A 15,435-nucleotide genomic window follows, 5' to 3' on the forward strand; every position below is an offset into this window, starting at 1 on the left:
GAAGTGTCCTAACTGTGTAACTAGGGCCCTGTGAGGAAGTGTCCTAACTGTGTAACTACGGCCCTGTGAGGAAGTGTCCTAACTGTGTAACTACGGCCCTGTGAGGAAGTGTCCTAACTGTGTAGCTACGACCCTGTGAGGAAGTGTCCTAACTGTGTAACTACGACCCTGTGAGGAAGTGTCCTAACTGTGTAACTACGACCCTGTGAGGAAGTGTCCTAACTGTGTAACTACGGCCCTGTGAGGAAGTGTCCTAACTGTGTAACTACGGCCCTGTGAGGAAGTGTCCTAACTGTGTAACTACGGCCCTGTGAGGAAGTGTCCTAACTGTGTAACTACGGCCCTGTGAGGAAGTGTCCTAACTGTGTAACTACGACCCTGTGAGGAAGTGTCCTAACTGTGTAACTACGGCCCTGTGAGGAAGTGTTGAAAGAGGCGGTAGAGACCATCTTGACCATTTGTCTCTCCAGGTGTTGAAAGAGGCGGGAGAGGCCATCTTGACCATGTTCGTTTGTCTCTCCAGGTGTTGAACGAGGCAGTAGAGGCCATCTTGACCGTGTCTGTTTGTCTCTCCAGGTGTTGAACGAGGCGGGAGAGGCCATCTTGACCGTGTCTGTTTGTCTCTCCAGGTGTTGAACGAGGCGGGAGAGGCCATCTTGACCATGTCTGTTTGTCTCTCCAGGTGTTGAACGAGGTGGAGGGGCCATCTTGACCGTGTCTGTTTGTCTCTCCAGGTGTTGAACGAGGCAGGAGAGGCCATCTTGACCATGTCTGTTTGTCTCTTCAGGTGTTGAACGAGGCGGAGGGGCCATCTTGGCCATGTCTGTTTGTCTCTCCAGGTGTTGAACGAGGTGGTAGGGGCCATCTTGGCCATGTCTGTTTGTCTCTCCAGGTGTTGAACGAGGCAGTAGAGGCCATCTTGACCATGTCTGTTTGTCTCTCCAGGTGTTGAACGAGGCAGTAGAGGCCATCTTGACCGTGTCTGTTTGTCTCTCCAGGTGTTGAACGAGGCAGTAGGGGCCATGATGTACCACACCATCACTCTGACCAGAGAGGACCTAGAGAAGTTCAAGGCTCTACGCATCATCATCCGCATCGGCAGCGGCTACGACAACATCGACATCAAGGCAGCCGGAGAGCTGGGTACGCACCAATATTCACCCAACTATGATCGGCAGAATGTAGTCACTTAGCAGAGACACTTTTATCCAAAAGTTACTTTCGTTAACACGTGCAGTGCACTCGGAAAGTATTCAGACCCCTTGATTTTTTTTTTTCACATTTTGTTACGTTACAGCCTTATTCTAAAATGGATTAAATAAATATTTGTCCTCATCACACGCAATACCCATAATGACAACGCAAAAACTGGTTCTTATAAATTGTAGCTAATTTATTACAAATAGAAAATATACCTTATTTACATAAGTATTCAGACCTTTTGCTATGAGACTCAGGTGCATCCTGTTTCCATTAATCATCCTTGAGATGTCAGAGCAAAAAACCAAGCCATGAGGTCAAAGGAATTCTCTGTAGAGCTCCGAGACAGGATTGTGTCGAGGCACAGATCTGGGGAAGGGTACCAAAAGATTTCTGCAGCATTGAAGGTTCCCAAGAACACAGTGGCCTCCATCATTCTTAAATGGAAGAAGTTTGGAACGACCAAGACTCTTCCTAGAGCTGGTTGCCCGGCCAAACTGAGCAATCGGGGGAGAAGGGCCTTGGTCAGGGAGTTGACCAAGAACCCGATGGTCACTCTGACAGAGCTCTAGAGTTCCTTTGTGGAGATAGGAGAACATTCCAGAAAGACAACCATCTGCAGCACTCCACCAATCAGGCCTTTATGGTAGAGTGGCCAGATAGAAGCCACTTCTCAGTAAAAGGCACATGACAGCCCACTTCGAGATTGCCAAAAGGCCCCTAAAGAACTCTCAGACCATGAGAAACAAGATTCTCTGGTCTGATGAAACAAGGTTGAACTTTTGGCCTGAATGCCAAGCATTATGTCTGGAGGAAACCTGGCACCATCCCTACGGTGAAGCATGGTGGTGGCAGCATCATGCTGTGGGGATGTTATTCAGCGGCAGGGACAGGGAGACTAGTCAGGATCGAGGGAAAGATGAACGGAGCAAGTACAGAGACATCCTTGATGAAAACCTGCTCCAGAGGACTCAGGACTTCAGACTGGGGCAAAGGTTCACCTTCCAGCAGGACAACAACCCTAAGTGCACAGCCAACACAATGCAGGAGTGGTTTCGGGACAAGTCTCTGAATGTCCTTGAGTGGCCCAGCCAGAACTCGGACTTGAACCCGATCGAACATCTCTGGAGAGACCTGAAAATAGCTGTGCAGCGACGCTTCCCATCCAACCTGATAGAGCTTGAAAGGATCTGCAGAGAATAATGGGAGAAACTCCCCAAATACAGGTGTGCCAAGCTTGTAGCGTTGTACCCAAGAAGACTTGAGGCTGTAATCGCTGCCAAAGGTGCTTCAACAAGGTACTGAGTAAAAGGTCTGAATATTTATGTAAATGTAATTTCCTATTTTTTTTTTGCAAACATTCTATAAACCTGTTTTTGCTTTGTCATTAAGGGGTATTGTGTGGTATTATATGGGGTATGGTATGGTATTATGAGGGGTATGTTATGGTATTATATGGGGTATGGTATGGTATTGTATTATATGGGGTATTTTATGGTATTATAAGGGGTATTGTATGGTATTGTATTATATGGGGTATTTTATGGTATTATAAGGGGTATTGTATGGTATTGTATTATAAGGGGTATTGTATTGTATTATATGGGGTATTGTATCGTATTATAAGGGGTATTGTGTGGTATTATATGGGGTATTATATGGTATGGTATTGTATGGGGTATGGTATTATATGGGGTATTGTATGGTATTATATGGGGTATTGTATGGTATTGTATGGGGTATGGTAAAAAATCAAATCAAATCAAATCAAATTTTATTTGTCACATACACATGGTTAGCAGATGTTAATGCGAGTGTAGCGAAATGCTTGTAACACAGGATCCGCATCGCGAAAAACATATTCTTGGTCGTACTGATGGTGAGTTGACGCTGATCTTATATTCAGTAGTTCTTCTCGGCTGTATGTAAAGAAACCTAAGATGACCTGGGGTACTAGTGTAAGAAATAACACGTAAAAAAACAAAAAACTGCATAGTTTCCTAGGAACGCGAGCGAGGCGGCCATCTCTGTCGGCGCCGGAAGTACATATTGGTATGGTATGGTATTATATGGGGTATTGTATGGTATTATATGGGGTATTGTATGGGGTATTGTATGGTATTATATGGGGTATTGTATGGTATATATTATATGGGGTATTGTATGGTATGGTATTATATGGGGTATTGTATGGTATGGTATTGTATGGGGTATTGTATGGTATATATTATATGGGGTATTGTATGGGGTATTATATGGGTTATTGTGTGGTATATACATTCTAAAAACCTGTTTTTGCTTTGTCATTAAGGGGTATGGTATGGTATTATAAGGGGTATTGTATGGTATTGTACTATAAGGGGTATTGTATGGTATTGTATTATAAGGGGTATTGTATTGTATTGTATTATAAGGGGTATTGTATGGTATTGTATTATAAGGGGTATTGTATGGTATTATAAGGGGTATTGTATGGTATGGTATGGTATTATATGGGGTATTGTATGGTATTGTATTATAAGGCGTATTGTATGGTATTGTATTATAAGGGGTATTTTATGGTATTGTATTATAAGGGGTATTGTATTGTATTATAAGGGGTATTGTATGGTATTGTATGGGGTATGGTATGGTAGTATATGGGGTATTGTATGGTATTGTATTATAAGGGGTATTGCATGGTATTATATGGGGTATTGTATTGTATTATAAGGGGTATTGTATGGTATTGTATGGTATTATATGGGATATTGTATGGTATTTTATTATAAGGGGTATTGCATGGTATTATATGGGGTATTGTATGGTATGGTATTATAAGGGGCATTGTATTGTATTGTATTATAAGGGGTATTGTATGGTATTGTATGGGGTATGGTATGGTATTATATGGGATATTGTATGGTATTGTATTATAAGGGGTATTGTATTGTATTGTATTATAAGGGGTATTGTATGGGGTATGGTATGGTATTATATGGGGTATGGTTTGGTATTGTATTATATGGGGTATTGTATGGTATTGTATTATAAGGGGTATTGTATTGTATGGTATTATATGGAGTATTGTATGATATTGTATGGGGTATGGTATGGTATGTGTTATATGGGGTATTGTATGGTATTGTATTATAAGGGGTATTGTATTGTATTTTATTAAAAGGGGTATTGTATGGGGTATTGTATGGGGTATTATATGGGTTATTGTATGGTATTGTATGGGGTATTATATGGGGTATTGTATGGGTTATGGTCTGGTATTATATGGGGTATTGTATGGGGTATTGTATGGGGTATGGTCTGGTATTATATGGGGTATTGTATGGGATATTGTATGGGGTATTATATGGGGTATTGTATGGGGTATTATATGGGGTATTGTATGGTATTATATGGGATATTGTATGGGGTATTATATGGGATATTGTATGGGGTATTGTATGGTATGGTATTATATGGGGTATTGTATGGTATATATTATATTGGGTATTGTATGGTATTATATGGGGTATTGTATGGTATGGTATTACAGTGCCTTGCGAAAGTATTCGGCCCCCTTGAACTTTGCGACCTTTTGCCACATTTCAGGCTTCAAACATAAAGATATAAAACTGTATTTTTTTGTGAAGAATCAACAACAAGTGGGACACAATCATGAAGTGGAACGACATTCATTGGATATTTCAAACTTTTTTAACAAATCAAAAACTGAAAAATTGGGCGTGCAAAATTATTCAGCCCCTTTACTTTCAGTGCAGCAAACTCTCTCCAGAAGTTCAGTGAGGATCTCTGAATGATCCAATGTTGACCTAAATGACTAATGATGATAAATACAATCCACCTGTGTGTAATCAAGTCTCTGTATAAATGCACCTGCACTGTGATAGTCTCAGAGGTCCGTTAAAAGCGCAGAGAGCATCATGAAGAACAAGGAACACACCAGGCAGGTCCGAGATACTGTTGTGAAGAAGTTTAAAGCCGGATTTGGATACAAAAAGATTTCCCAAGCTTTAAACATCCCAAGGAGCACTGTGCAAGCGATAATATTGAAATGGAAGGAGTATCAGACCACTGCAAATCTACCAAGACCTAGCCGTCCCTCTAAACTTTCAGCTCATACAAGGAGAAGACTGATCAGAGATGCAGCCAAGAGGCCCATGATCACTCTGGATGAACTGCAGAGATCTACAGCTGAGGTGGGAGACTCTGTCCATAGGACAACAATCAGTTGTATATTGCACAAATCTGGCCTTTATGGAAGAGTGGCAAGAAGAAAGCCATTTCTTAAAGATATCCATAAAAAGTGTTGTTTAAAGTTTGCCACAAGCCACCTGGGAGACACACCAAACGTGTGGAAGAAGGTGCTCTGGTCAGATGAAACCAAAATTGAACTTTTTGGCAACAATGCAAAACGTTATGTTTGGCGTAAAAGCAACACAGCTCATCACCCTGAACACACCATCCCCACTGTCAAACATGGTGGTGGCAGCATCATGGTTTGGGCCTGCTTTTCTTCAGCAGGGACAGGGGAGATGGTTAAAATTGATGGGAATATGGATGGAGCCAAATACAGGACCATTCTGGAAGAAAACCTGATGGAGCTGCAAAAACCTGAGACTGGGACGGAGATTTGTCTTCCAACAAGACAATGATCCAAAACATAAAGCAAAATCTACAATGGAATGGTTCAAAAATAAACATATACAGGTGTTAGAATGGCCAAGTCAAAGTCCAGACCTGAATCCAATCGAGAATCTGTGGAAAGAACTGAAAACTGCTGTTCACAAATGCTCTCCATCACACCTCACTGAGCTCGAGCTGTTTTGCAAGGAGGAATGGGAAAAAATTTCAGCCTCCCGATGTGCAAAACTGATAGAGACATACCCCAAGCGACTTACAGCTGTAATCGCAGCAAAAGGTGGTGCTACAAAGTATTAACTTAAGGGGGCTGAATAATTTTGCACGCACAATTTTTCAGTTTTTGATTTGTTAAAAAGTTTGAAATATCCAATAAATGTCGTTCCACTTCATGATTGTGTCCCACTTCTTGTTGATTCTTCACAAAAAAAAAAAATACAGTTTTATATCTTTATGTTTGAAGCCTGAAATGTGGCAAATGTGGCAAAGTTCAAGGGGGCCGAATACTTTCGCAAGGCACTGTATATGGGGTATTGTATGGTATTGTATGGGGTATTGTATGGTATGGTATTATATGGGGTATTGTATGGTATGGTATTATATGGGGTATTGTATGGTATGGTATTGTATGGGGTATTGTATGGTATATATTATATGGGGTATTGTATGGGGTATTGTATGGTATGGTATTATATGGGGTATGGTATGGTATTATATGGGGTATTGTGTGGTATATACATTCTAAAAACCTGTTTTTGCTTTGTCATTAAGGGGTATTGTATGGTATGGTATTATATGGGGTATGGTATGGTATTATAAGGGGTATTGTATGGTATTATAAGGGGTATTGTATGGTATTGTATTATAAGGGGTATTGTATGGTATTGTATTATAAGGGAAATTGTATTGTATTGTATTATAAGGGGTATTGTATGGTATTGTATTATAAGGGGTATTGTATTATAAGGGGTATTGTATTGTATTGTATTGTATTATAAGGGGTATTGTATGGTATTATATGGGGTATGGTATGGTATTATATGGGGTATTGTATGGTATTGTATTATAAGGGGTATTGTATGGTATTGTATGGTATTATATGGGATATTGTATGGTATTGTATTATAAGGGGTATTGTATGGTATTATATGGGGTATTGTATGGTATTGTATTATAAGGGGCATTGTATTGTATTGTATTATAAGGGGTATTGTATGGTATTGTATGGGGTATGGTATTATATGGGATATTGTATTGTATTGTATTGTATTATAAGGGTATTGTATGGTATTGTATTATAAGGGGTATTGTATTGTATGGTATTATATGGAGTATTTTATGGTATTGTATGGGGTATGGTATGTATTATATGGGGTATTGTATGGTATTGTATTATAAGGGGTATTGTATTTTATTATAAGGGTATTGTATGGTATTGTATTATGGGGTATGGTATGGTATTGTATGGGGTATTGTATGGGGTATTGTATGGGGTATTGTATGGGGTATTATATGGGGTATTGTATGGTATTGTATGGGGTATTATATGGGGTATTATATGGGGTATTGTATGGGGTATTGTATGGGGTATTATATGGGGTATTGTATGGTATTGTATGGTATTGTATGGGGTATTGTATGGGGTATTATATGGGTTATTGTCTGGTATTGTATGGGGTATTGTATGGGGTATTGTATGGGTTATGGTCTGGTATTATATGGGGTATTGTATGGGGTATTGTATGGGGTATGGTCTGGTATTATATGGGGTATTGTATGGGGTATTGTATGGGGTATTATATGGTGTATTGTATGGGGTATTATATGGGGTATTGTATGGTATGGGGTATTATATGGGATATTGTATGTTATATATTATATGGGGTATTGTATTGTATTATATGGGGTATTGTATGGTATATATTATATGGGGTATTGTATGGTATGGCATGGGGTATGGTATGGTATTATATGGGGTATTGTATGGTATGGTATTGTGTGGGGTATTGTATGGGGTATTGTATGGTATGGTATTATATGGGGTATTGTATGGTATTGTATGGGGTATTATATGGGGTATTGTATGGTATGGTATTATATGGGGTATTGTATGGTATATATTATATGGGGTATTGTATGGTATTATATGGTATGGTATTATATGGGGTATTGTATGGTACATATTATGTGGGGTATTGTATGGTATGGTATTATATGGGGTATTGTATGGTATATATTTTATGGGGTATTGTATGGTATATATTATATGGGGTATTGTATGGTATATATTATATGGGGTATTGTATGGTATGTATTATTTGGGGTATTGTATGGTATTATATGGGGTATTGTATGGTATGGTATTATATGGGGTATTGTATGGTACATATTATGTGGGGTATTGTATGGTATGGTATTATATGGGGTATTGTATGGTATATATTTTATGGGGTATTGTATGGTATATATTATATGGGGTATTGTATGGTATATATTATATGGGGTATTGTATGGTATGTATTATATGGGGTATTGTATTGAATGGTATTATATGCGGTATTGTATGGTATGGTATTGTATGGTATGTATTATATGGGGTATGGTATGGTATTGTATTATATGGGGTATTGTATGGTATGTATTATATGGGGTATTGTATGGGGTATGGTATTGTAGGGTGTATTTAACACTAGGCTACCCTGCCGTCCTCCTCCCCCAGGTGTATTGTATGGTATGCCCCCCTCTAACCAATTAACAACTGTAATTCTACACACCTGATCTACATCTAACCTGTGTGTTTGCTTTCTGTAACTAACTAACTAACTCTGTGTGTCCTCCTCCCCCAGGTGTCTCTTAATCTAACTCTGTGTGTCCTCCTCCCCCAGGTGTCTCTTAATCTAACTCTGTGTGTCCTCCTCCCCCAGGTGTCTCTTAATCTAACTCTGTGTGTCCTCCTCCCCCAGGTGTCTCTTAATCTAACTCTGTGTGTCCTCCTCCCCCAGGTGTCTCTTAATCTAACTCTGTGTGTCCTCCTCCTCCCCCAGGTGTCTCTTAATCTAACTCTGTGTGTCCTCCTCCCCCAGGTGTCTCTTAATCTAACTCTGTGTGTCCTCCTCCCCCAGGTGTCTCTTAATCTAACCTCTGTGTCCTCCTCCCCCAGGTGTCTCTTAATCTAACTCTGTGTGTCCTCCTCCCCAGGTGTCTCTTAATCTAACTCTGTGTGTCCTCCTCCCTCAGGTGTCTCTTAATCTAACTCTGTGTGTCCTCCTCCCCAGGTGTCTCTTAATCTAACTCTGTGTGTCCTCCTCCCCAGGTGTCTCTTAATCTAACTCTGTGTGTGTCCTCCTCCCCAGGTGTCTCTTAATCTAACTCTGTGTGTCCTCCTCCTCCAGGTGTCTCTTAATCTATCTCTGTGTGTCCTCCTCCCCAGGTGTCTCTTAATCTAACTCTGTGTGTCCTCCTCCCCAGGTGTCTCTTAATCTAACTCTGTGTGTCCTCCTCCCCCAGGTGTCTCTTAATCTAACTCTGTGTGTCCTCCTCCCCAGGTGTCTCTTAATCTAACTCTGTGTGTCCTCCTCCCCAGGTGTCTCTTAATCTAACTCTGTGTGTCCTCCTCCCCCAGGTGTCTCTTAATCTAACTCTGTGTGTTTATTTTTTATTTTTTTATTTCACCTTTATTTAACCAGGTAGGCCAGTTGAGAACAAGTTCTCATTTGCAACTGCGACCTGGCCAAGATAAAGCATAGCAGTGTGAGCAGACAACACAGAGTTACACATGGAATAAACAATTAACAAGTCAATAACACAGTAGAAAACAAAGGGGGAGTCTATATACAATGTGTGCAAAAGGCATGAGGAGGTAGGCGAATAATTACAATTTTGCAGATTAACACTGGAGTGATAAATGATCAGATGGTCATGTACAGGTAGAGATATTGGTGTGCAAAAGAGCAAGTAAATAAATAAAAACAGTATGGGGATGAGGTAGGTGAAAATGGTGGGCTATTTACCAATAGACTATGTACAGCAGCAGCGATCGGTTAGCTGCTCAGATAGCTGATGTTTGAAGTTGGTGAGGGAGATAAAAGTCTCCAACTTCAGCGATTTTTGCAATTCGTTCCAGTCACAGGCAGCAGAGTACTGGAACGAAAGGCGGCCAAATGAGGTGTTGGCTTTAGGGATGATCAGTGAGATACACCTGCTGGAGCGCGTGCTACGGATGGGTGTTGCCATCGTGACCAGTGAACTGAGATAAGGCGGAGCTTTACCTAGCATGGACTTGTAGATGACCTGGAGCCAGTGGGTCTGGCGACGAATATGTAACGAGGGCCAGCCGACCAGAGCATACAGGTCGCAGTGGTGGGTGGTATAAGGTGCTTTAGTGACAAAACGGATGGCACTGTGATAGACTGCATCCAGTTTGCTGAGTAGAGTGTTGGAAGCCATTTTGTAGATGACATCGCCGAAGTCGAGGATCGGAAGGATAGTCAGTTTTACTAGGGTAAGCTTGGCGGCGTGAGTGAAGGAGGCTTTGTTGCGGAATAGAAAGCCGACTCTTGATTTGATTTTCGATTGGAGATGTTTGATATGAGTCTGGAAGGAGAGTTTGCAGTCTAGCCAGACACCTAGGTACTTATAGATGTCCACATATTCAAGGTCGGAACCATCCAGGGTGGTGATGCTAGTCGGGCATGCGGGTGCAGGCAGCGATCGGTTGAAAAGCATGCATTTGGTTTTACTAGCGTTTAAGAGCAGTTGGAGGCCACGGAAGGAGTGTTGTATGGCATTGAAGCTTGTTTGGAGGTTAGATAGCACAGTGTCCAATGACGGGCCGAAAGTATATAGAATGGTGTCGTCTGCGTAGAGGTGGATCAGGGAATTGCCCGCAGCAAGAGCAACATCATTGATATATACAGAGAAAAGAGTCGGCCCGAGAATTGAACCCTGTGGCACCCCATAGAGACTGCCAGAGGACCGGACAGCATGCCCTCCGGTTTGACACACTGAACTCTGTCTGCAAAGTAATTGGTGAACCAGGCAAGGCAGTCATCCGAAAAACCGAGGCTACTGAGTCTGCCGATAAGAATATGGTGATTGACAGAGTCGAAAGCCTTGGCAAGGTCAATGAAGACGGCTGCACAGTACTGTCTTTTATCGATGGCGGTTATGATATCGTTTAGTACCTTGAGTGTTGCTGAGGTGCACCCGTGACCGGCTCGGAAACCAGATTGCACAGCGGAGAAGGTACGGTGGGATTCGAGATGGTCAGTGACCTGTTTGTTGACTTGGCTTTCGAAGACCTTAGATAGGCAAGGCAGGATGGATATAGGTCTGTAACAGTTTGGGTCCAGGGTGTCTCCCCTTTGAAGAGGGGGATGACTGCGGCAGCTTTCCAATCCTTGGGGATCTCAGACGATATGAAAGAGAGGTTGAACAGGCTGGTAATAGGGGTTGCGACAATGGCGGCGGAAAGTTTCAGAAATAGGGGGTCCAGATTGTCAAGCCCAGCTGATTTGTACGGGTCCAGGTTTTGCAGCTCTTTCAGAACATCTGCTATCTGGATTTGGGTAAAGGAGATCCTGGAGAGGCTTGGGCGAGGAGCTGCCGGGGGGCAGAGCTGTTGGCCGAGGTTGGAGTAGCCAGGCGGAAGGCATGGCCAGCCGTTGAGAAATGCTTATTGAAGTTTTCGATAATCATGGATTTATCGGTGGTGACCGTGTTACCTAGCCTCAGTGCAGTGGGCAGCTGGGAGGAGGTGCTCTTGTTCTCCATGGACTTCACAGTGTCCCAGAACTTTTTGGAGTTGGAGCTACAGGATGCAAACTTCTGCCTGAAGAAGCTGGCCTTAGCTTTCCTGACTGACTGCGTGTATTGGTTCCGGACTTCCCTGAACAGTTGCATATCCCGGGGACTATTCGATGCTATTGCAGTCCGCCACAGGATGTTTTTGTGCTGGTCGAGGGCAGTCAGGTCTGGGGTGAACCAAGGACTGTATCTGTTCTTAGTTCTGCATTTTTGAACGGAGCATGCTTATCTAAAATGGTAAGGAAGTTACTTTTAAAGAATGACCAGGCATCCTCAACTGACGGGATGAGGTCAATGTCCTTCCAGGATACCCGGGCCAGGTCGATTAGAAAGGCCTGCTCACAGAAGTGTTTTAGGGAGCGTTTGACAGTGATGAGGGTGGTCGTTTGACTGCGGCTCCGTAGCGGATACAGGCAATGAGGCAGTGATCGCTGAGATCCTGGTTGAAGACAGCGGAGGTGTATTTGGAGGGCCAGTTGGTCAGGATGACGTCTATGAGGGTGCCCTTGTTTACAGAGTTAGGGTTGTACCTGGTGGGTTCCTTGATGATTTGTGTGAGATTGAGGGCATCTAGCTTAGATTGTAGGACTGGCGGGGTGTTAAGCATATCCCAGTTTAGGTCACCTAACAGAACAAACTCTGAGGCTAGATGGGGGCGATCAATTCACAAATGGTGTCCAGGGCACAGCTGGGAGCTGAGGGGGTCGGTAGCAGGCGGCAACAGTGAGAGACTTATTTCTGGAGAGAGTAATTTTCAAAATTAGTAGTTCGAACTGTTTGGGTATGGACCTGGAAAGTATGACATTACTTTGCAGGCTATCTCTGCAGTAGACTGCAACTCCTCCCCCTTTAGCAGTTCTATCTTGACGGAAGATGTTATAGTTGGAAATCTCTGAATTTTTGGTGGCCTTCCTGAGCCAGGATTCAGACACAGCAAGGACATCAGGGTTAGCAGAGTGTGCTAGAGCAGTGAGTAAAACAAACTTAGGGAGGAGGCTTCTGATGTTGACATGCATGAAACCAAGGCTTTTACGATCACAGAAGTCAACAAATGAGGGTGCCTGGGGACATGCAGGGCCTGGGTTTACCTCCACATCACCCGCGGAACAGAGAAGGAGTAGTATGAGGGTGCGGCTAAAGGCTATCAAAACCGGTCGCCTAGAGCGTTGGGGACAGAGAATAAGAGGAGCAGGTTTCTGGGCATGGTAGAATATATTCAGGGCATAATGCGCAGACAGGGGTATGGTGGGGTGCGGGTACAGCGGGGGTAAGCCCAGGCACTGGGTGATAATGAGAGAGGTTGTGTCTCTGGACATGCTGGTTGTAATGGGTGAGGTCACCGCATGTGTGGGAGGTGGGACAAAGGAGTTATCAGGGGTATGAAGAGTAGAACTAGGGGCTCCATTGTGAACTAGAACAATGATAACTAACCTGAGCAACAGTATACAAGGCATATTGACATTTGAGAGAGACATACAGCGAGGCATACAGTAATCACAGGTGTTGAATTGGGAAAGCTAGCTTAAACAGTAGGTGAGACAACAGCTAATCAGCTAGCACAACAACAGCAGGTAAAATGGCGTTGACTAGGCAACGGGGCCGACAGATAAAACATAAACAAGCAGAATGGAGTACCGTGATTAATGGACAGTCCAGAGTGCATCAGCTATGTAGCCAAGAGATCAGTGTCCAGGGGGCAGCGGTGGATGGGGCAGGGAAGCTGGACTGGCGAGTGTTATCCAGGTTGAAAAAAAGTTAACAATGACTAAATAGCTTTTAGCTAGTTAGCTGGTTAGCTTCTGGAGGTTCTTGAGTGTGTTCTAAAAATTTAAAATAATAGCGATTCCGTATCACATTGGGTGAGGCAGGTTTCCGGAAAGGTATAAACAGATTAAAAATCAAGAAGAGATAGAAAGTAAATATGGGTCCGGTGAGTGTTTGGGACGCGGCGATTCAGACGGTTAGCAGGCCTGTGCTAACAAGCTAACAGTTCGTAGGCCCGGGCTAAACAAGGTAGCAGTTAGCGGACCGGGGCTAGACAGGCTAGCAGTTAGCAGGCCTGTGCTAACAGGCTAACAGTTCGTAGGCCCGGGCTAAACAAGGTAGCAGTTAGCGGACCGGGGCTAGACAGGCTAGCAGTTAGCAGGCCGAGTTTAGCAAGCAGGGAGATAGCGAGGGCTAGAGAGTTGGCCTTTAGGGGACGTCGCGATGGGGTGAGTCTGTTTATTCCTCTTCATGCGGTGACATCGATAGACCGGTCGTGGGCCTGGGTATTGTAGCCCAGGAGTATGCTACGGTGGTAGTACAGGTGCGCTGGCCGGGCTAGCTTCACGCTAAGTGGGTGGAAGCGCTAGCCAGGAGTAATCATCCGGGGTTGCGGTTTAGCTAGATAGCTAGTTGTGAAGATCCAGCTGAAATGTTCCGTTTGCGGTGGGAATCCAGGGATGAATCCGGGGATGAAAAATAAATAGGTCCGTTATGCTCTGGTTAGAGTTGCGTTGTTCGAGCTGGCGAGAGCTTTCCGAGCTAAAGGTTAGCTTAGCTGATGACCGGTTAGCTGAAGACCGCTAGCATAGCTGGTGGTTAGCCGGCTAGCTTCAGTTGAGGGGTTCCGGTTCGAAGTAAATATAAATACTTTAGGAAAAATAGCTACATTGGGTGAGGCGGGTTGCAGGAGAGTATTTGGAAGTATTTGGAAGCTTAGGTTTAGCAAAATGTTTTTGAAGAAAAATATGTAAAAACGAAAAATAGACGATATATACGAGGGACACGACGAGACAGGACGATTTACTGCTACGCCATCTTGGACCCCAGTTGTCTCTTAATCTAATTCTGTGTGTCCTCCTCCCCAGGTGTCACTTTTTAACTAACTCTGTCATCCTCCCCAGGTGTCTCTTAATCTAACTGTGTGTGTCCTCCTCCCCAGGTGTCTCTTAATCTAACTCTGTGTGTCCTCCTCCTCCAGGTGTCTCTTAATCTAACTCTGTGTGTGTCCTCCTCCTCCAGGTGTCTCTTAATCTATCTCTGTGTGTCCTCCTCCCCAGGTGTCTCTTAATCTAACTCTGTGTGTCCTCCTCCTCCAGGTGTCTCTTAATCTAACTCTGTGTGTCCTCCTCCTCCAGGTGTCTCTTAATCTAACTCTGTGTGTCCTCCTCCCCCAGGTGTCTCTTAATCTAACTCTGTGTGTCCTCCTCCCCCAGGTGTCTCTTAATCTAACTCTGTGTGTCCTCCTCCCCCAGGTGTCTCTTAATCTAACTCTGTGTGTCATCCTCCCCCAGGCGTAGCAGTGTGTAACATCCCGTCGGCTTGCGTAGAGGAGACAGCGGACTCCACCATGTGTCACATCCTCAACCTGTACCGACGAAACACCTGGTTGTACCAGGCTCTCCGGGAGGGCACGCGGGTCCAGAGCGTGGAGCAGATCAGAGAGGTGGCGTCCGGAGCGGCACGCATCCGTGGGGAGACACTGGGCCTTATAGGCTTCGGTGAGGAACTGTGTGGAAGGACTCCTCTGTTTTACACTCTCCCCTTTCTCTCTCTCTCTCTCTCTCTCTCTGTCTCTCCCTTTCTCTCTCTCTCTCTCTCTCTGTCTCTCTCTCTCTCTGTCTCTCTCTCTTCTCTCTCTCTCTCTCTTTCTCCTCTCTCTGTCTCCCCTTTCTCTCTCTCCCTTTCTCTCTCTCTCTCTCTCTCTCCCTGTCTCTCTCTCTCTTTCTCTCTCTCTGTCTCTCTCTCTCTCTCTCTCTCTCTCTCTCTCTCTCTCTCTCTCTCTCTCTCTCTCTCTGTCGGTTTCTC

General features: G+C 43.7%; 1 protein-coding gene across 1 annotated transcript in view; it reads left to right on the plus strand.

Annotated features, from left to right (window-relative positions):
- LOC121842798 (C-terminal-binding protein 2-like) overlaps nt 1-15,128 on the plus strand; it is a gene marked incomplete at its 3' end in the record, with an annotated part of 32,319 nt that extends 17,191 nt beyond the window's left edge. Inside the window, exons 2-3 of the mRNA XM_042312554.1 lie at nt 999-1,143; nt 14,922-15,128. Of these exons, the coding sequence (XP_042168488.1) occupies nt 1,023-1,143; nt 14,922-15,128 (328 nt within the window). The remainder of the gene's footprint in view (nt 1-998; nt 1,144-14,921) is intronic.
- Between the last annotated feature and the right edge of the window lie 307 nt (nt 15,129-15,435).

Source organism: Oncorhynchus tshawytscha, unplaced genomic scaffold, assembly GCF_018296145.1.
Source record: "Oncorhynchus tshawytscha isolate Ot180627B unplaced genomic scaffold, Otsh_v2.0 Un_contig_1380_pilon_pilon, whole genome shotgun sequence".
NCBI classification, from domain to species: Eukaryota; Metazoa; Chordata; class Actinopteri; order Salmoniformes; family Salmonidae; genus Oncorhynchus; species Oncorhynchus tshawytscha.